Below are 21,709 nucleotides of genomic sequence, written 5' to 3' on the forward strand. Positions count from 1 at the left end.
ACATAGGTGTCAAACGCATGAAGAAGCTCCATGCAGATGGACTTTTAGAGTCTCTTGATTATGAATCATTTGACACGTGCGAACCATGCCTCATGGGTAAAATGACCAAGACTCCATTCTCAGGAACAATGGAGCGAGCAACCAACTTATTGGAAATCATACATACTGATGTGTGCAGTCCAATGAGTGTTGAGGCTCGCGGTGGCTATCGTTATGTTCTCACCCTCACTGATGACTTGAGTAGATATGGGTATGTCTACTTAATGAAACACAAGTCTGAAACCTTTGAAAAGTTCAAGGAATTTCAGAGTGAGGTTGAGAATCAACGTGACAGGAAAATCAAGTTCCTACGATCAGATCGAGGAGGAGAATACTTGAGTCACGAGTTTGGCACACACTTAAGAAAATGTGGAATAGTTTCACAACTCACGCCGCCTGGAACACCTCAGCGTAACGGTGTGTCCGAACGTCGTAATCGCACTCTATTGGATATGGTGCGGTCTATGATGTCTCTTACTGATTTACCGCTAACTTTTTGGGGCTATGCTTTAGAGACTGCTGCATTCACTTTAAATAGGGCTCCGTCAAAATCCGTTGAGACGACACCGTATGAATTATGATTTGGGAAGAAACCTAAGCTGTCGTTTCTAAAAGTTTGGGGATGCGATGCTTATGTCAAGAAACTTCAACCTGAAAAGCTCGAACCCAAGTCGGAAAAATGCGTCTTCATAGGATACCCAAAAGAAACTATTGGGTACACCTTCTACCTCAGATCCGAAGGCAAGATCTTTGTTGCCAAGAATGGGTCCTTTCTAGAGAAAGAGTTTCTCTCGAAAGAAGTAAGTGGGAGGAAAGTAGAGCTTGATGAAGTATTACCTCTTGAACCGGCAAATGGCGCAACTCAAGAAAATGTTCCTGAGGTGCCTGCACCGACTAGAGAGGAAGTTAATGATAATGATCAAGATACTTCTGATCAAGCTCCTACTGAAATTCGAAGGTCCACAAGGACACGTTCCGCACCAGAGTGGTACGGCAACCCTGTCTTGGAAATCATGTTGTTAGACAACGGTGAACCTTCGAACTATGAAGAAGCGATGGCGGGCCCGGATTCCGACAAATGGCTAGAAGCCATGAAATCCGAGATAGGATCCATGTATGAAAATGAAGTATGGACTTTGACTGACTTGCCAGTTGAACGGCGAGCCATAGAAAATAAATGGATCTTTAAGAAGAAGACAGACGCGGATGGTAATGTGACCATCTATAAAGCTCGACTTGTCGCTAAAGGTTATCGACAAGTTCAAGGGGTTGACTACGATGAGACTTTCTCACCGGTAGCGAAACTAAAGTCCGTCCGAATCATGTTAGCAATTGCCGCATTCTACGATTATGAGATATGGCAAATGGACGTCAAAACGGCATTCCTTAATGGTTTCCTTAAGGAAGAATTGTATATGATGCAGCCGGAAGGTTTTGTCGATCCGAAGAATGCTGACAAGGTGTGCAAGCTCCAACGCTTGATTTATGGGCTGGTGCAAGCATCTCGGAGTTGGAACATTCGCTTTGATGAGATGATCAAAGCGTTTGGGTTTACGCAGACTTATGGAGAAGCATGCGTTTACAAGAAAGTGAGTGGGAGCTCTGTAGCATTTCTCATATTATATGTAGATGACATTCTTTTGATGGGAAATGATATAGAACTCTTGGACAACATCAAGGCCTACTTGAATAAGAGTTTTTCAATGAAGGACCTTGGAGAAGCTGCTTATATATTAGGCATCAAAATCTATAGAGATAGATCGAGACGCCTCATAGGTCTTTCACAAGGCACATACCTTGATAAGATATTGAAGAAGTTCAATATGGATCAATCTAAGAAGGGGTTCTTGCCTATGTTACAAGGTATGAAATTGAGCTCAGCTCAATGTCCGACCACGGCAGAAGATATAGAAGAGATGAGCGTCATCCCCTATGCATCAGCCATAGGTTCTATTATGTATGCCATGCTGTGTACCAGACCTGATGTAAACCTTGCCGTAAGTTTGGTAGGAAGGTACCAAAGTAATCCCGGCAAGGAACACTGGACAGCGGTCAAGAATATCCTGAAGTACCTGAAAAGGACTAAGGAAATGTTTCTCGTTTATGGAGGTGACGAAGAGCTCGTCGTAAAGGGTTACGTCGACGCTAGCTTCGACACAGATCTGGATGACTCTAAGTCACAAACCGGATACGTGTATATTTTGAATGGTGGGGCAGTAAGCTGGTGCAGTTGCAAGCAGAGCATCGTGGCGGGATCTACATGTGAAGCGGAGTACATGGCAGCCTCGGAGGCAGCACATGAAGCAATATGGGTGAAGGAGTTCATCACCGACCTAGGCGTCATACCCAATGCGTCGGGGCCGATCAAGCTCTTGTGTGACAACACTGGAGCTATTGCTCTTGCCAAGGAGCCCGGGTTTCACAAGAAGACAAGGCACATCAAGCGTCGCTTCAACTCCATTCCTGAAAATGTTCAAGATGGAGACATAGAGATTTGTAAAGTACATACGGACCTGAATGTAGCAGATCCGTTGACTAAACCTCTCCCTAGGGCAAAACATGATCAACACCAGAATTCCATGGGTGTTCGATTCATCACAATGTAACTAGATTATTGACTCTAGTGCAAGTGGGAGACTGTTGGAAATATGCCCTAGAGGCAATAATAAAAGCATTATTATTATATTTCCTTGTTCATGATAATTGTCTTTATTCATGCTATAATTGTGTTATCAGGAAATCGTAATACATGTGTGAATAACAGACACCAACATGTCCCTAGTAAGCCTCTAGTTGACTAGCTCGTTGATCAACAGATAGTCATGGTTTCCTGACTATGGACATTGGATGTCATTGATAACGAGATCACATCATTAGGAGAATGATGTGATGGACAAGACCCAATCCTAAACATAGCACAAGATCGTATAGTTCGTTTGCTAGAGTTTTCCAATGTCAAGTATCTTTTCCTTAGACCATGAGATCGTGTAACTCCCGGATACCGTAGGAGTGCTTTGGGTATACCAAACGTCACAACGTAACTGGGTGACTATAAAGGTAGACTACGGGTATCTCCGAAAGTGTCTGTTGGGTTGACATGGATCAAGACTGGGATTTGTCACTCCGTATGACGGAGAGGTATCACTGGGCCCACTCGGTAATGCATCATCATAATGAGCTCAAAGTGACCAAGTGTCGGGTCACGGGATCATGCATTACGGTACGAGTAAAGTGACTTGCCGGTAACGAGATTGAACGAGGTATTGGGATACCGACGATCGAATCTCGGGCAAGTAACATATCGATTGACAAAGGGAATTGCGTACGGGGTTGATTGAATCCTCGACATCGTGGTTCATCCGATGAGATCATCGTGGAGCATGTGGGAGCCAACATGGGTATCCAGATCCCGCTGTTGGTTATTGACCGGAGAGTCGTCTCGGTCATGTCTGCTTGTCTCCCGAACCCGTAGGGTCTACACACTTAAGGTTCGGTGACGCTAAGGTTGTGAAGATATGTATATGCAGTAACCCGAATGTTGTTCGGAGTCCCGGATGAGATCCCGGACGTCACGAGGAGTTCCGGAATGGTCCGGAGGTAAAGAATTATATATAGGAAGTGCTGTTTCGGCCATCGGGACAAGTTTCGGGGTCACCGGTATTGTACCAGGACCACCGGAAGGGTCCCGGGGGTCCACCGGGTGGGGCCACCTATCCCGGAGGGCCCCATGGGCTGAAGTGGGAGGGAACCCAGCCCATAGTGGGCTGGGGCGCCACCCCCTAGGGCCCATGCGGCTAGGGTTGAGGGGAAACCCTAAGGGGGGCGCCCCCTTGCTTGGGGGGAAAGCCCCCCACCTTAGGCCGCCGCCCCCCTAGTAGATTCCATCTACTAGGGCCGCCGCCCCCCCTAGCACCCCTATATATAGTGGGGGAGAGGAGGGACTTCATACCCCAGCCCCTGGCGCCTCCCTCTCTCCCCGTTACGTCTCTCTCTCGTAGTATAGGCGAAGCCCTGCTACTGTGACGCCCTGCATCCACCACCACGCCGTCGTGCTGCTGGATCTTCGTCAACCTCTCCTTCCCCCTTGCTGGATCAAGAAGGAGGAGACGTCTCCCGTCCCGTACGTGTGTTGAACGCGGAGGTGCCGTCCGTTCGGCGCTTGGTCATCGGTGATTTGGATCACGTTGTGTACGACTACATCATCACCGTTCTTTGAACGCTTCCGTGCGCGATCTACAAAGGTATGTAGATGCATCCGATGGCTCATTGCTAGTTGAACTCCTAGATGGATCTTGGTGAAACGAGTAGGAAAATTTTTGTTTTCTGCAACGTTCCCCAACACGGCGGCCAAGGGGGGTGGCTTGCCCCCCAAGCCAAGTGGGGCGCCCCCCACCCCTAGGGTTTCCAACCCTAGGCGCAGGGGGAGGCCCATGGGGGCGCTGGGGGCGCACCAGCCCACCTGGGGCTGGTTCCCCTCCCACTTCAGCCCATGGGGCCCTCCGGGATAGGTGGCCCCACCCGATGGACCCCCGGGACCCTTTCGGTGGTCCCGGTACAATACCGATTACCCCCGAAACTTTCCCGATGACCGAAACTTGACTTCCTATATATAAATCTTCGCCTCCGGACCATTCCAGAACTCCTCATGACGTCCGGGATCTCATTCGGGACTCCGAACAACTTTCGGGTTACCGTATACTAATATCTCAACAACCCTAGCGTCACCGAACCTTAAGTGTGTAGACCCTACGGGTTCGGGAGACACGCAAACATGACCGAGACGACTCTCCGGTCAATAACCAACAGCGGGATCTGGATACCCATGTTGGCTCCCACATGTTCCATGATGATCTCATCGGATGAACCACGATGTCGAGGATTCAATCAATCCCGTATTCAATTCCCTTTGTCAATCGGTATGTTACTTGCCCGAGACTCGATCGTCGGTATCCCAATACCTCGTTCAATCTCGTTACCGGCAAGTCACTTTACTCGTACCGTAATGCATGATCCCGTGATCAACCACTTGGTCACGTTGAGCTCATTATGATGATGCATTACCGAGTGGGCCCAGAGATACCTCTCCGTCATACGGAGTGACAAATCCCAGTCTCGATTCGTGCCAACCCAACAGACACTTTCAGACATACCCGTAGTGCACCTTTATAGTCACCCAGTTACGTTGTGACGTTTGGCACACCCAAAGCACTCCTACGGTATCCGGGAGTTGCACAATCTCATGGTCTAAGGAAATGATACTTGACATTTGGAAAAAGTTCTAGGTAACGAACTACACGATCTTTGAGCTATGCTTAGGATTGGGTCTTGTCCATCACATCATTCTCCTAATGATGTGATCCCGTTATCAATGATATCTAATGTCCATAGTTAGGAAACCATGACTATCTTTTGATCAACGAGTTAGTCAACTAGAGGCTCACTAGGGACGTGTTGTGGTCTATGTATTCACACATGTATTACGATTTCCGGATAACACAATTATAGCATGAACAATAGACAATTATCATGAACAAGGAAATATAATAATAACCATTTTATTATTGCCTCTAGGGCATATTTCCAACAACCGTTACCCTTCGTGGGTTGAAGTATCCATCAACGTGGATGTACGATAGCACCACCTATCGGAACCATGCTAAAAATCTCTGTGTCTACATTGCGTTTGCTCCCTCCAAACTCCTCTCTTTACCGTCATGTGCAATGTTTTACATTCCGCTGCTATACTCTTAGACTTGCATGTGTAGATTGATTGCTTGACTTGTGCTAAGTTGCTAAAATCTGCCAAGACTTAAAATTAGGAAAAGGCTAGATTTTTATTTGGTCAAGTAGTCTAATCACTCCCCCCCTCTAGACATACTTTCGATCCTACAGTATGTTGCATAGATGAATTTTACAGTATATGGTTTTAATAACTGGATGCAAAATGTGTCTAGTGTGCATACCTGAACCATCAATGGTGTGAACTTGATCATTCCCGTAATAATTTTAACAAATTTTAAGCTTTTGCAGATCGCCGGTGATATGACTAGTAACCCCACTATCGGCGTACCAATTGGTATCTATGTCGTAGTTGGAGGTGTTGGCGGGTTCGGTGGTCTTTTCTTATGAGAGGTAATCGTCCGTGAAGTGGTACCAGCAGTCCATGGTGATGTGACCCGTTTTCCCGTACATCTTGCATTGGAGGCGAGAGTCATAGCTCTACCCCCGCCGCGCACAGATGGGGCACCACCCCCACGTTGGTATCCTCCATGGCCAAACGCTGCAGTGTTGGTTGAGGACTTGAAACCGGCCTTGGATTTTTTATAGAAGGTCAACATGCTTGTCAAAGTTAGCCATCTAACCATAGAGAGCATCAAGAGATACTGCATCAGATTTGAGCATTGAGTGCAGATACCAGGGGGAATAGTCCATGTCCATGCTAGCAAGAACTTAGGAGACGAGCTTGTCCTCGATGAGAGGTTTTCCAGAAGTAGCTAGCTAGTCGGCGAGACCTTTCATGCGAGAGAATTACGCTGACATGGTTTGATTTCCTTTTGCGCTTTGGCGAGGTGGATGCAAAGGTTGTTTATGCGTGATCTGGAGTGCGACCTAGCGGTGTTCCACATGGCTTCATAAGTCTCTAAGTGAGGAACGTATATGAGGACCTTCTTCAAGAGCGAGTTGAGACGACAGGGAAGGATCCCTTGATCCATGCCCATCCGAGAAGTGTACAATGGATTGGGCCTCACCACAGTCTTGCCATATATGTGTGTGTGGACGAGATGATTTTCTCTGGTGCATGAAGGCTCCCATCAAGATAGTCATAAAGGCCAGGCACACGGATTTGAGGGAGGACAAGGGCCTTCCATGGGTGGAAATTACCGCTGGTGAGTTTCTTAGAAACTTGATTGGAGAAAAGGGAAGATGCCATTGTTGATATATTAGAAAGGTAGATGTGGTATGGAAGATTGGTGTGTGATTACCATGTGAATTTATGAAGTATTTCTACCTGTCGTGGCAGGCCGCGTTGTGTGTTTATATAGATGGAACAACCCCATGGATGGCATGTGAAATATTAGGTTCGTTACAATGCCTGAGGATCAAGAAGGTACAGATAAAGATATGTTCGGTTAGGCTTTATTGCAACTTGAACCGATATACACAAGTGATTCTAGAAGATTGTATCTAACATGTTGTACTTGGCCCGGAGAAAATCCCCTACAAGTACAATCGTCGAACCACCATATCTTTAGTAGAACACGAATCATAACTTTAAGATGGATTTGTTGCCAACTCACTATAAACAAGGTATCATCATGTTATACAGCATCTCCAACATATCACCAATAATCCATTCCCGGTGTTAAGAGAAAAAAACAGTAATCTATTTCCAATTAAAGTTTTGAATTATCATGGGACATGTTGCTGATTCCCAAAGATTCACCCCAAGTATGTCCTTGACATACAGATATGTCCTTGGCATACAGACCCGACATGCATTTGGCCAAGTTTCCCCTTCTTCCCTTTTCTTTCACCTGCCAGGCTTGGGCGGCATGTTGAGGTAGCTTGAGAGGCGCGGCGGAGCGCCGGGCTGAGTGGCGTAGAAGGTGGCTCGAGCGAAGCAACTGAGCTCAAGCTCGAGTTGGGCACCATGACGAGGTAGGTCGAGACCGGGTTGTGCGACGGGTTGACGTGGGGTAAGAGACGGAGCAGGACCATCTGACATACTGCCCCCTGACATATGGGACCGGGTCCAACATGCCAGTGTGCCAACGGCATGTCAGGCGAGCCGCGTCCGTAAGTGACATGACGGAGGTGCATGCGCGGCGACAAGACGAAGTGGGTGGGCCTGCCCGGCAATGGGTAAATGGGGAGCCTGAGTGTCATGGTTGTGGTGACGGCCTAGTAGTCGCGAGAGGCGGGAAAGGGGATTGGGGTGTTCTTTGGGAGAAAAAAAGTTGTTGGGGTGCGTATATTTTATCCAACTTCTTTATGGTATTTTTATTTTTATATATCCAACCTTTCTATTATTAGATAATTTATTTGAAAAGAGGAGCGGGTACAGATGCTCACTAGAAGAAAATGTCGCGAATAAACATGCCAGATTATTTTATTTCGGTCACACATAAGACGCGCCACCAGCTAGCTGCACGCCGTCGGTCCTAGCTAATCAAGCGACGCGGCGGCAGAGCGTGATGCCATCGGCGATAGGGAGCTGCACGGGCTCGACGCGGGTGTCGGCGGCGATCATGGCGTTGAACCCCCTGAAGGAGTCCCGTTTCTTGCGGTCCTCCTCCGTAAGCGGCGTGTCGTCGGGCATGGCGACGGTGCCGCCCCAGAGCGTGTTGTCGTAGGCGAGCACGCCGCCGACGCGCACCAGCCGCAGCAGCTGCTCGTGGTAGTTGCCGTAGTTGTACTTGTCGGCGTCCACGAAGGCGAAGTCGAAGCTCCCCGCTTCCTCGTCGGCGATGAGCTTGTCGAGGATGGGGCCGGCGGGGCCCTCGCGGAAGTCGACCTTGTGCGCGACGCCGGCCTTCTTGATGACCGGGAGGCCGAGGTCGAAGTACTCCCTGCTGACGTCGATGGCGACGATCCTGCCGTCGTCCGGGATGGCGAGCGCGGTGGCGAGGACGGAGCAGCCGGTGTAGACCCCCACCTCGATGGTCCTCTTGGCGCCCATCACCTTGAGCAGCAGCGACAGCAGCAGCCCCTCATCCGGCGGCGACGACATGAACCCGCTACAGCCAGAACAAATAAACATCCCCACTAACTCATCTGCAATTCTTCTAGAATACACACACCATGATCTGCAATCCTCGAGGGACAGGAGAAGGGAGCGGAATTGCGTACGTACAAGACGTGCTCGCTGGTGATTTGCCGGAGCTCGCGCATGAACTCGTTCTCCCGCGGGTACACCATCGTCTTCAGCATGTACTGCAGAATCAGAAACACCACACGCTCGGTCAGCAGATAAAATTCAGGGACGGGCGTGGAAAGGCACAGGGAGAGACGGCTCGCGTACGTCGTAGAGGTCGTCGCTCTTGAGGAGGGTCTTGGTGGTCTCGCTGCTGTGGACGTCCCTGACCTCGCCGGCGCTCCCGTTGGAAGCCATGTCTACGAACGAGCGAAATGCGCGCGCGCACACACACGCACCGACTAAAAAAAGAAGAGGAGTAAAGCCGGAGATGCTGCGGCGCTGCCGAGCACGGCCATTATTTATGCTTGGGTGACGACCGGGGTCAGTGAGCCGTGACGGTGCCGGGTGCGGGGCAGCTGGGGGGTGGCGCAGAGAATGTGGGTCGGTTAGCAACGCGACGCGATGCAGTGGCGTCATCGACTCGCTACGCAACCAACGCCAGCCGTGCTGGTGCTCCGTGCCAAGCGTGTGTGTGTGTGCGCGCGGACAATTGCATTGCTGTTATCCTTATCCAGGTGGGCGCTTTTTGTTTTACTTGGGCCTGCAAACTGATGGATTGTCGCCTATCGGCGGCGGATGGGCCGCGTGTGATCTATAGCCTCGCCCACATGGCCGGGCTCCCTTTCTGGTGCTTGCTGTGGCTTGCTTGAGGTGGCAACTGCGGGAGGTGCCCTGATAATGGAGTTCGGACGCACACAAAAACAGAAGATATCTTCAAGATGACTGTTGCTTGCTTGACAGGCTAACTTTGGGCTAGGAGGTGGTTTACCAAAAGTGCCTGCCCGCATGTGTGGGGAGATCAAAATTTCAATTGGGCGCAACAACATTTTGCGGCTCAATGAAGCGCATTCCCTTTCTAGGCAAGGTTCGGTGGCAATTGCTAGAAGCTGAAGGTTGCTGAGTAAATAATAGTGTAAAATAGCAGCTGACTTAGACCTTTGGTCACACCGTCTTATCGAAACGGGTGACAAAGAGGACGTCTTCTTGTGACGTTCCTACCTCTCTGCCCATTGTACCGTACCTCTGTAATTTTGTAACTACTACTTCTGTAGCCGTTTGAGCAATATATTCAGCTGGGGGAACTCCCCCCCACCACCCCCCTTCCCCCGTGATTCTAAAAAAAACTAGGAGTTGAAAGGATATTTCATATGAAACTCCCTCCATCTCAAAGTAAATGCCGTGGAGTATATGGCTAAGAAACTCTGATAATACCGCGTTTACTATACACAGGCTTTCTACGGTTCAACTTTATGCAAGACCACGAAGTCTAAGATTCAAGTGTCTCACACCTTGTCAGCGCCAAAGGTTCGCCGCCGCCAGCGACTTCACCAAGCCGCCGATGTGCCGCACATATTGTCGGGCCCACCCTCCTACGACATGATGCATGGTGTTTTTTTAGGAGTCACACGATGCACCGTGGTGTGTAACACTGCTGCAACCCAGACTGCCGCCCTGCCTTTCACGAGTAGCGGGCAGCGGGGATCGGCCGTCTAGGTGTTCCCTTTTCGGGACCCTATGTGTTAAAACGGTGAGCAGACGCACAGAGCGCCAACTACCGACCCAGCCCACGGTTGGTTTTCTAGCCCATTGTTTAAAAAAAGGTTGCATTACAAAGGTTAAAAACATCCAGACAATTAAAAATGCACTATAATAGTATTAAAAAATATCAAGACAACTAAAAGAATCTTCAATGATTTTAATTTAAATTTGTTTCAACATTTAAAAATATTCGTATACTGAAAAATGAAGAATCCAATTAAGCTTCTATAAAATAATTGTTCGTGTAATTTAAAGAAGGAAAACCAAAGATGGTAAAATAAATAAATAATAAAAAGGGAAAAGGGAAACCGAAGTAACCAAAACAAAATACAATAGAAAAATCAAATAAAAAATAAAAAAATCTATAAACAGAATGTCTCATGTGCATAACGAGAGAAATTCATAAATATGTCGGCCTAACTCACGCGCCCTTTTCGATTGGTCGCCTATTTGACACAACGAGCATCAAATAGGGTTGGCCCCTTTTTTTTCTCCGATGTGGATGAGCACACAAAGAAGGGCCTTATCTTTCTTCCCTTTTAGATAAGTGGTGAACTCTATGGACCCTAATTTTCAGTTCTTTTTTACGGGGAGAAACTCGACGCACCCTGATGGACTCATCTATCATTTCTGCATTTCCACCAGGCAAACCCTCTTTCTTCCAAATAACCGTCAAACACTGCTATTCTATGATCATTGCGAAGAATAGGGGTCAAATTGCATAGGGCCTACGAGGAAGGTCCGACCCATTCAGTTAATATGAGTGCTTTCCTTCAGGACAATTGTTTTTTTCCTAGGGTTTGTATTTTTTTTATTTTTTCCTCTTCTATTTTTTCTGCCTCTTTGTTTCTACATCTCCTCTTTTGTCACTTTAAATTTGTTACTAAATATATTTTAAAATAAGTTCATGTATTTTTTGAAATATTATATTTCAAAATATGTTTATTTTAAATAATAAATTAATAAAAGTTAAACAATATTTGTATCTCTTGCACATTTATTTCATATTCATGAGCATTTTTATATGTTAAATAACTTTCTATAATCCATGAATATTTTTTTCTAAATTGATGGTCATTTTGTTCCAATGATTTTTACTCTTTTTTGGCGTGTTGGGAAAACTTCCCTGATTTTTTTAGTGGGTGATATTTTTTCTCCTTAGGGCATGTAGGCTATTTACTGACCGGGTTACTGGCCCGAGCCATATAGGCCCATGCAAGAGCATTTTGCTCGCTATTCTACACTTCCACGTGAATCCATATTTGACCGCCACTCCTTTTACCCGTGCAGGTCAACAGAAGTTGACCAAACATTTTGTTTCTCAAAACATAGGGAAAACAAGGTGAAAAACGAAAAGCCAAAAAACAACTAAATATCAGAAACACGCACAGAAAAATAAAAATATGAAATGCAGAGAGAGTGCCCAACACGCAATACATGGCAGCGGCTGGACACACCACTTGGCGTGCTCCTAGGCCGAAAAGGTGCCACTTGCTAGAGCCTCCCAAAGGGGTAACGGTTGGTTAGTTGCTCTCTAGAATTGGAGGTCCCATATTTGATCGTCATTCTGTTGAAAGGACCAGCAAAGGCACATGGGCGGTGTCATAGTCTAGGCCCTATGGCAGGCAAGGCACAAGGAATTTTTCTTGAGGTTTCGTAGTTGTTTTTTCGAGCGTTTTGTTGCGGTGGGATATTTTCTACTTCTTCCTTTCTCCTTCTCTATATCATCTTTTCTTTTAGTATTTATCTTGGCTAAAAAATGTTATTTAAAATATATTGACATTTAAATATGTTCGCATTTTATTTGAAAAATGTTGAAAAATTTCATAGAACTATCAAAATTTCTAAAAAAAATTCAAGAAGTATAAACATATTTACGGTTTTTAAAATTTGAGAAATTATTTAAATTTGGGAGCATTTTTTTAGAAAATTAAATATTTTAATACTTTGCGTTTATATATTCAATAGGGAAAAATCCATTCGAAGGATGGAGCCATGAACTGCCAAATGAGCCTGGCCATTGGGAACATTTTGTGTGTTTCCCCTCCAATTTAACACAATAAGCTTCAAATAGGAGGTCCGTTTTCCATCAGATCCGGCACATGAAAAGTGGGCCATAGCACGACACGAATACGATGGGCCAGTCTGATATCGCTATTTTGGTCTGATTCTTCTTTAATTCAAGAGAATGAATATCCAGGGTGATCAAGGTCAACATTTAGTACTATTTTGTTTTGAGAAAAATGGGCCATGGACATAACTCATCTAACATGTCAAAAAAAATCCAAATGTACAACATAGAAAACAAATAGATTAAATTATGTGGCCTTGAATTTGACCTATCGTCAACATATTTATCTTTTTGGTTTCCGAGTTACATTTCAATTCTGGGGTTCACATTTTTTAAATATTGCATACTTAGTTGAAACAATGGAGACTTGGCTAAAGTTGTACAACTTTTGCAGTGTCATGAGAAAAATGAAAACACCCACATCCTCTCCCTATGTCATGGAAAGCACGCATGACTATCATACAATGTTAACGACATGTGTAATTTTCTGAGATGGTTGAAGTGTCGGAACTGAAAAAGGGTATCATAGGCATGCTAGTAGCAGAATGTCGGTCTGGAGGACGGGCTCCAGGGAGGCAAGGAAAGAAAGGTTTGAAAATATTAACTTTTATAGCTCAAAAATTCTGATTTTTTTACACGTACATATAAATGTGTAGTCAGTGGCAGATCCAGAACCCAGGTCGGGGGGGCTTGGGCCCAGGGCGTGAAGGTTAAGCACTTCTTTCACTGTAGCATACTCCCTCCTTTTCGGTTTATAAAGCTCAATTCAAAAATCTCACCAACTAAGGTAGATGATGAGTGATGGAATATTTTTTATAGTTTGCAAAAGCATCCAATTAATGCTCTTATTTTTCTCAAAAAATTATGTTTACCAATGCATTAATTGCAATGCATGCATGCATAAAGTGCATGCATTGGTCAGTTTTCTCTTAATACTTGCATGCAATGATTTAATGCATCTTGAAGTCTGAACATGTGATGCGGAACAACCAAATTGAGCCTTATAAAATGGAAAAACTAAAATTTTAAGATAAGCCCTATAAACCGAAAAGGAGGGAGTATTGGGCATTGTTTCGACACTGTAGCAGAAATGTAGCAGCTTGGGCCTGGGGCTTAGCCTAATCCTGACTCCGCCCCTGTGTGTAGTATATCTGTGTGAAGTTTCGTCAATATACATATTTGTATGTGATGTATAAAAATAGACAAACAAAAATGGGCTTGCTTTTTGTTGTTTTGGGCCGGATTTTGTCTTTAATTTGGGTGGCGTATAATATATTGTACTCCCTCCATTCCTTAGGGCCTGTTCGGAGGCTCCCCAGCTTCTCAAAACTCTAGAAAATCAGCTTCTACTCCTCGCTTCTAGCTTCAGCTAGCGATCCCAGGAGCGTTCGGCTCGATCTGCAGCTTCTCCCGTTGCTGCAGCCCAATTGGGAGGGGATGTGGCCTGTTACGCGTACGTTGGGCCGGCTGGACGCATCCCAATTAGCCGGGTACCGGTTCGAGCGAGGCTAGCGTAACGCTTCGATCGATCCTTTTTCTATTTGACGAGGGGATGCAGCGAAGCGTTTTCTTTAGCGGTGGCAGTTCGCTGTAAATTGAGGGAACTTCACGCTTCACGTTTTGGTGGAGCTGGGCCGGACGTGCTTCTCGTTTTTACACTACGGGAACGAGCAGTTTCGTGAATTCAGCTTCTCGGGCTTCAACCGTTCTGGACAAATTCATCTGGGAAGTTTTGGAAGCGTGGAGCTGGAAGACATTAGAACAGGCCCTTAATATAAGACCTTTTAGCTTTTTCTTGATTCGTATGTATCTAGACACATTTAGTACGTATGTCATTCATTTTAGGGGTCGCGCTATTCGTCACCCTGTGTGAGGAATAGTTATTCTTCACCCCCCTCTATTTTACCATCAATGCACCGTAAATTTACGTTTCGTAAATTTTGTCTTATTTTCGACGTAAAAAGAGACCGCAAGAAAATATATAATCATCGTAAAAGAAATTATGTTATGTAAAATTACAAACGTCAAAACATAGTGTAAAATATACATAAACTGCAAATTTTCTTGTCTTATGACCTATATTTTTATTTTCTTATGCCAATTTTTACGTAGTGAATCAACAGGAATGTACTAATTACTTGAATTTCAAATGTAATTTAATTATAAAGTGATCGTAAGATTACCTCAGGTGAAAAATAACTTATTCCGCACCCTGGCTGATGAATAGCATCACTACTCATTTTAGTATGTATATAGTCAATATTTTGAATTACCTAGAAGGTCTTATATTAGAGAACAGAGGGAGTATTATTTAATGAAATTTTACAGGTGCATGGAGAACATCCATATGTACTTGAGACAAAATTCATTTTAAAGGAAATTCAAAATACCATTTCCTGATTATTAAAAAAAACTACGATCCATGGAGCCTAGGTGCGAAAAGGCTCAAAGCGTTGCACTTGCTAGTAGGCACTAATGCATAATGCATGTGGTGCCATGAGGAAGTTATACCCATAGCTTTATATGAGTGATACAATTGCGATCAAATGCTCCTTTCAGACTTGTTATTCATTTTAATTAATTACACCCTCCAACTTAAAAAAATTCTTATATTATAAGACGGAGGGAGTAGTATTGATATCTAATTGAGCGACTAGTTTTGTGCAACTAGAATAAAATAGGATAACGCCCTCTTGGAACAAAATTATGACAACAAAAAAGGTACTATCTCGAGACATTTATTTTGAAACCAAGGGAGTGACATACTATAACATATGACATGGACAATGGTGGTATGAAAACTATGAGGCAATGCTAGTCATAGTATATCTATTGGGTCCACCATCTCTATTGTTCTATTTTGTAGTTTATTATCCTTGAGGCTTTGAAGCGAATGAAACTATGCCAATATCCTACTTACACGGACTCTAATCAGCGAGGTAATTCACTAGTTTGTGCACATTACTTTGGGGTTTTTTTCTCAAATATAAAATGGCACGCTTCTAGACATGTTGGAGAAACAACACGAAAAAATTGAAAAAATAAAATCTTTGCTGTACATTTCTCCTTACAAAGGATTCACGAATCACATCACAAGCACTCTAAAACGGTAACAAAAAACTACTAAAATCATCATCAAACTGACGCCTAATCATGCACAATCACCGCCAACACTTCCGGCTCCTGGGCATCTCGCCTCTCCAACCTCTGTGTTTCTCCGGCTTCGATTACCTCCAAGACCTCCCTCAGCACGCGCTCCTCGTCCACCGAGAGCCCCTCCATGGCCTCCTCCAGCTGCGCCACCAGCTCCGGATCAAACACCGCGCGCTCCACGTGCTCTGCGGACTCGGGCGGTGCCGTCGCCACGCTGCCGAACTTGGGCGTGACGTAGGAGCCCGGCGAGAACATCTGCCCGCCGCCGAGCAGCCAGTCCCTCAGGCTGCCGGACTTGCTGAAGTCGAAGCCCGGCGTCGCGCTCAGCTCGCCGAGCTGCCTCGCCCTCGCCCGCCTCTTCGCGCCGCCGGGCGCCTCCCCTAGTTCCGGACCGCTGCTCGCTGTGGCTATCGCGTCTTGCTCCGTGGAGCTGCTCTGCGGCGGCGGCTCCACGGACGCGTCTGGCTCAGGTGCTGGTGCTGGTGCAGGCTCCGCTTTCACCGGCGAGCCGCACCGCGACACCAGCGCGTCGAACTCCTCCAGGGTGCGGAAGCTGACCGCCCTTCCGGCGGCGCCATCGTATGCGCACCGAGGCGACGAAGCTTTGCCGCCGTCTGGTTTCCGATCATCGCCCCGCTCCTCGGCGCCTTCCGGTGCGTTCTCCTCCTCCAGCCCGGCGAGAAGGTCAGACACGTTGATCGTCTCGATCTGCTCGGCGGCGTCGACCTTGCTCGTCCTGGCGGCGGAGCTGGAGGTGCGGAGGAGGGCGAGGAACTGGTCGCCGTTCCTCTTGGAGTTGGAGAGGATGATCTCCTCGACCAGGCTGCTCCTCTGGAGCCCCTGGCCGGCCTTCCCCCGCAGGCTCCCCGACCTGCTCAGCACCTTGGAGGAGATGCACCCCATCGCTCCTCGGTCTCTCGCTCCCAGCAATCAATCAATCTATCTATATATCTCAAGAGTTCCTCCACACGCAGCTGCTCCACAGATGCTCTCTCAGTTCGTTTTGTCTGCGAACCATTACGTATCTTAAGGACGACAGGCTGCCAAATCATATGAAGTTTGTAATAGATAATAAGAACGAGAAGAATTACCCGGGTTCTTGGAAAGATTCTCCCCGTTGCTCTCCTCGATTCTAGCTTGAGTTGCCAAGCGGGGTGGCGATTTGTTGCAGAGTAAGATTAGCGCCGGGGCAGCACATGCAGAGCACCGGGCAAGGATCCGATCATGGCTGACTAATGGCCGCCGCAATTAAGTACGGGATGGCCGGAGGGTTCCAAATGGCCGCGGCTGCCGGCTGCGGCTGCCTCTCGTGGGCTTCGAGTCAGCAGAATGGTTTCTTAGTTTAATTCATGGATCAGCAATTGTGATGCCACGGACCTATCCGCGCCACGCCACCAACCCTAGTTTGAACACCAGACGTTTTTTCTTTAATAATGTAACACCAGACTGTGGTAGTGCCGTGGCGAGCCGCAGGAATCAGCCTTGGTTTTGCCGGTTATTAGCAACGATGCCATTATGCATAAACATTGCTTTGCTCTTCATTAGTAAGTGGCATTGTTGGGGTTTATGTCTGAATCATGGGTGGGTGTTGACGCCAGGTACCGGTGCACACCAGATGCCGCCGTCTGGTCATGAGGAGTGGGCTCCGCCAGGAGAAAAGTTTGGGCATGCCGCGGGAGAACGGACGGGAGGCATGGGGAAAAAGTCGTCCGCGTGGCGGGAGCGCCAACTGTGACCGGATATCTGCCGTCCGTTGGTCGTTCGACGGCCCAGGATCTGACGGGGTCGTTGGAGCTCACGCTTCCCCTGCCCACCAACAACCCTGGCCAGGCCACACATACGCGTCGCCACCGTACGTCAATTCAGACCCCAGACATTGCCCGTTGATTGCCGATATCTTTCCACCGCATTATTGCTCTGAAAAATCTTTTGTAATGCCTATTTCACCAAAGAAAACAAAATTAACACGAAAACCTTGCCGGTCCACGAAATCTCGTGGTCAAGGCCAGACAAGCTCAACATTTTCCAAACGGGAGATGACAAGTGAGCACGCCATTGTTGGGGAGCGTAAACACCATCCGTCCACTGCGTAAACTAGTGAGCCATGAACCGTTGGTTAGCTAGCCACGTACATTTGAACGCCTAGGGGTAGCATCCGAGGCAACAATCTCCTCAAATGGAGCGGCCCTTCTCACGGGCTCCAAGAGGGTGGAGTTTGTTCTAGATCGATGATGTCTTCTCTCTTCAGTCTACATTTTGAATGTGAGAGAGGTATGGCCTACAAGTAGGGTTTGTTTGTGCCATACAAACTTTTAGCACATTTTGAACTAAGCATAGTTTAGGTTCTTTTGTGGTTAAACCAGTAAATTAGGGTTCTAAGTCATAGACTTGGCAGGGGTGCTCCCACATTTCATGTATTTTTGCAAGCATTTCGACGCCAATCTCTTAGTAGTATGGCGTGCTCGTCGACTATGTGGTATTGGGTACAGTGTGCATGCACGCGTGTTATGATAGCCGGTGTCTGTACTATGTTTCTCACATAATTTTTCATCCTCATTGGTCTGATAGTATATCATAGTAATGCCTTTTTTGGGGGGTATATCTTAATAGTGCCTAGTCACTATAAACCGCTATAAACGGCATCCACCCACACGCATTCCATATGGACCAGGCCCAGTAGTGCTATAACGGCATTTGCTTCCGCACGTCCCATATGGCTCAGGCCCAGTAGCGCTATAAATGGCATTCACCCCATAAGCCGCACCTACTAGCGCATGCTGGCTCAGACAATTTTTACGTGATATTATTATTTTTTTGGATTTTTTCCACACAAAAAATATAGTTTCTATTTTCCCCTTGTTTAATTTTATATATTCCATATTTATTTATCTTTATTTGTAGTAACCACATGAGCATTTTTAAACATGTGACATTTTTTTATATCTATATTAATGTAATTTAAAAAGTGTGAAACTGCATGAATATTTTTTAAGACGTGAACATCTTAATTTTTTTTAAAAAACATTACATTAAAATAATTTTAAATTCTTTAATAATTTGAATTACGTAATGTTAGAAAGTAAGGCCAATTTCTAGAAGTATACAATCTTTTTAAAATATATATATGAACATTTTCTAAAATAAATGACTATATATTTAAAATAAGTAACAAAAACTATATATGTATGAATATTTTAATAACACACTGGAATTTTCAAATTTCAATTTGTTTAGATTTTTTGAACAAAATTCTAAGCAGAGTAGAAACATATTTGTGTAAACTGGGCCACATGACCATGGCCGATTAAGCCCATGTTAATTGTTGTGGAGCAAATCATCCTGAAATCAGAGTACGCGTCACTTGTTGGGAGTTTTCCTTTTTTTTCATAGATCTATTTATTCAAAACGTTTTATCTCTTAAATCATGCGTCCAAATCTTTAACCGTTTTCACTGTTGGATTCCTCAGGTCGAGATCTTCAAAACTAGATCTTATGTTGATAGGTTTTGACGAACTTCTTTTTTACCAAAAAAACTGAACGAAAAAACCGACCCGGGAGCACAGGGTTTTTTTTTTCGAAGAGGCACGCCCGTGCCTCTCGCAGAAGGTGAAAAGAACAGTAAACACGTTTTTTTCCGTTTCCGAAAGGCACGGACGCGACTCTCACGAAAGCACAAGCGTGCCTCTCGCGGAAGCAAAACCATGCCTCTCGCGAAAGGAAAAAAAATAGATAACGAGTTTTTTTCGTTTTCAAGAGGCGCGACCATGACTCTCGCGAAAGCACAACCGTGCCTCTCGCAGAAGCAAAACTATGCCTCTTGCGGAAGAAAAAAAGACAGAAAACACGTTTTTTTTTCTTTTCCGAAAGGCACGGCCGTGACTCTCGCAAAAGCACAGCCGCGCCTCTCGCGGAAGCAAAACCGTGCCTCTTGCAGAAGAAAAAAAAGCAGAAAACGTGTTTTTTTGTTTCCCAAAGGCACGGCCGTGACTCTTGCGAAAACACAACCGTGCCTCTCGTGGAAGAAAAAAACAGAAAACACGTTTTTTTTTCGTTTCCAAAAGGCACCGCCATGACTCTTGCGAAAGCACAACCGTGTCTTTCGGGGAAGCAAAACCATAACTCCCGTGAAAGAAAAAAATGCGTTTTTTTGCGCAACTTTTTTTCATGATAATTTATTTTGACACAAAAGCTAAGGAAAACCGGTACAAAACCGAAACATTGAAAAAACCATTTAAAAACCGAAAAGGCGTGCGGAAAAAATTTTCTAAAAGGAACGTCGAGAGCGTGACACAAGGCGAATGACTGAGGGCGTGCTAAGTGACGCTGATCGTTCCGTGGCTTTCGAAGGAGCGCTCGTTAATTAGTTGCTCTCAAATCATCCTCTTTCCAACCAGAAGCGCCTATTTAGGGTCTGATCACACAGCTACAAGCAGGTCATGGGCCTTTAACAGTTTGCACCTGGCTATGCTTGGTCATTTTTCTTTTCTTGCTTGCTAAAGCTAGGAATGCTTAGTCGTACTCAAGCCAGAAATGCTTAACTATTATCCGCGTCCCAGTGCGTAATTATTCTATTATGGAACAGGGATGAGCTAGTTTTAAAGCCCATGGGAAAGTGGTTGGATCAAATACCTTACCTAGTGGCTAATATTGGAAAGGGGTAGCATTATCCATATCGAATTCATGCTTCAGCCAACTCATTCAAAAAGTCTAAACTGATGGAGATATTGTGTTAGTACGGTCTTGAACTCAAGACCTCTTGGCTCTCATACCATATTGAATCCATGGTCCAATCAACTCATCCAAAAGTTTAAACTGATGGAGACAGACGAGCAATATATTTCAACAACCCATACATGTTACCCATCATACCTGCAAAGGACTTACTTGTGGGCCCTAAAATCAGTAGAACCCAGGTAATTCTCACTCATACCCACTCAAAAATTTCACATACCCACTCGTTTGTCCCAAACATCTCAAAGAAAATCCTAATCTAGCCACAACACACCCTCTAAAAGACCTTACTTGTTGTTTATTGTGCTGAAATGTTGGTTTTTCTATTGAATGTTATTTTTGATTGTGGGTATGGGTTTCCCCGCGGGGATGAAAAACCTAACGGGGACGGGGGCAGGGATGGGCATGGGAAGGTTGTCACATGGACGGGGTTGCGAGTCCAATATTTGGATGGGTAATTCCCATTGCCAGCTTGAGCCTTTACACATAAAACAGTCTGCATTTTGAATGCTCATACAATTTTAAAAAAATGTTCATGAATTTGAGAAAAGTTTGGGAATTGGAAAAAATGTGAATTTGAAAAATGCTAACAAATTGAAAAATATACCTAAATTTAAAAAGTATATAAATTTTAAAAAGATCATGGATGTATAAAAGTTTGTGAATTTTAAAAGGTTAACTGATTTGAAAAAAAAAGATCTAGGATTTTAAAAAATGTTCACCAATTTGTAAAAAAAATGAAAACGAAAAAGACAAAAACAAAAAAGTGGGGAAGAAACACGTAAAACAAAAAAAATCAAACAAAAACCAAAAGAACAGAATGAACCCCCAAATAAAGGGTATGGAAAACCGAAGGAAGCTTCTGGAAAAGGTTCCCAAAACGGTGAAGAAGAGAGAGAGAGATATGGGTCGGCCCGGTTAGAATTGGCGAAGGAGCTGGATGTGGGCCTTTTACCGATAGAATTGGAACCCGCCTCTGCCCTAAAAAGGAGGAAGGGCAACCCACCCAGGTCCGATGATCACTGCATGTTCGGCCAGCAGATGGAAACGGAACCATACCCATCCGTGATCTGCAACTGCGATCGTGCCTCGCCAGAAAGCGATGCGAATCACGCGGGCATGGGCAGTGTATCGTGAAATGCGGCAGCAGCAAGACACTCGATCCAGATCGACATGAGATCATCCGTCTGACATCTGATCCCCTGCACTATGTCTTTCGGCGTCCTCGCGGCATTGATGATTTGTTCGACGAGAAAACA

General features: G+C 45.5%; 2 protein-coding genes across 2 annotated transcripts; both read right to left on the bottom strand.

Moving 5' to 3' along the window:
* Positions 1-8,122: 8,122 nt before the first annotated feature.
* On the bottom strand, positions 8,123-9,262 carry LOC125520428 (tricin synthase 2-like). Its single transcript, XM_048685341.1, has 3 exons — positions 9,062-9,262; positions 8,894-8,973; positions 8,123-8,777 (listed from the first exon to the last, which is right to left on the bottom strand). The coding sequence occupies exons 1-3, from the start codon at positions 9,149-9,151 to the stop codon at positions 8,210-8,212; spliced, it is 738 nt and encodes a 245-aa protein (XP_048541298.1). The 5' UTR covers positions 9,152-9,262; the 3' UTR covers positions 8,123-8,209.
* Positions 9,263-15,599: 6,337 nt separating this feature from the next.
* Positions 15,600-17,128, bottom strand: LOC125520262. The gene is made up of 2 exons (XM_048685125.1): positions 16,811-17,128; positions 15,600-16,726 (listed from the first exon to the last, which is right to left on the bottom strand). Exon 2 carries the CDS (start codon positions 16,620-16,622, stop codon positions 15,714-15,716), a length of 909 nt encoding a protein of 302 aa, XP_048541082.1. The 5' UTR covers positions 16,623-16,726; positions 16,811-17,128; the 3' UTR covers positions 15,600-15,713.
* Positions 17,129-21,709: the final 4,581 nt, after the last annotated feature.

This window comes from Triticum urartu, chromosome 7 (assembly GCF_003073215.2).
Source record: "Triticum urartu cultivar G1812 chromosome 7, Tu2.1, whole genome shotgun sequence".
Classification (NCBI taxonomy): Eukaryota; Viridiplantae; Streptophyta; class Magnoliopsida; order Poales; family Poaceae; genus Triticum; species Triticum urartu.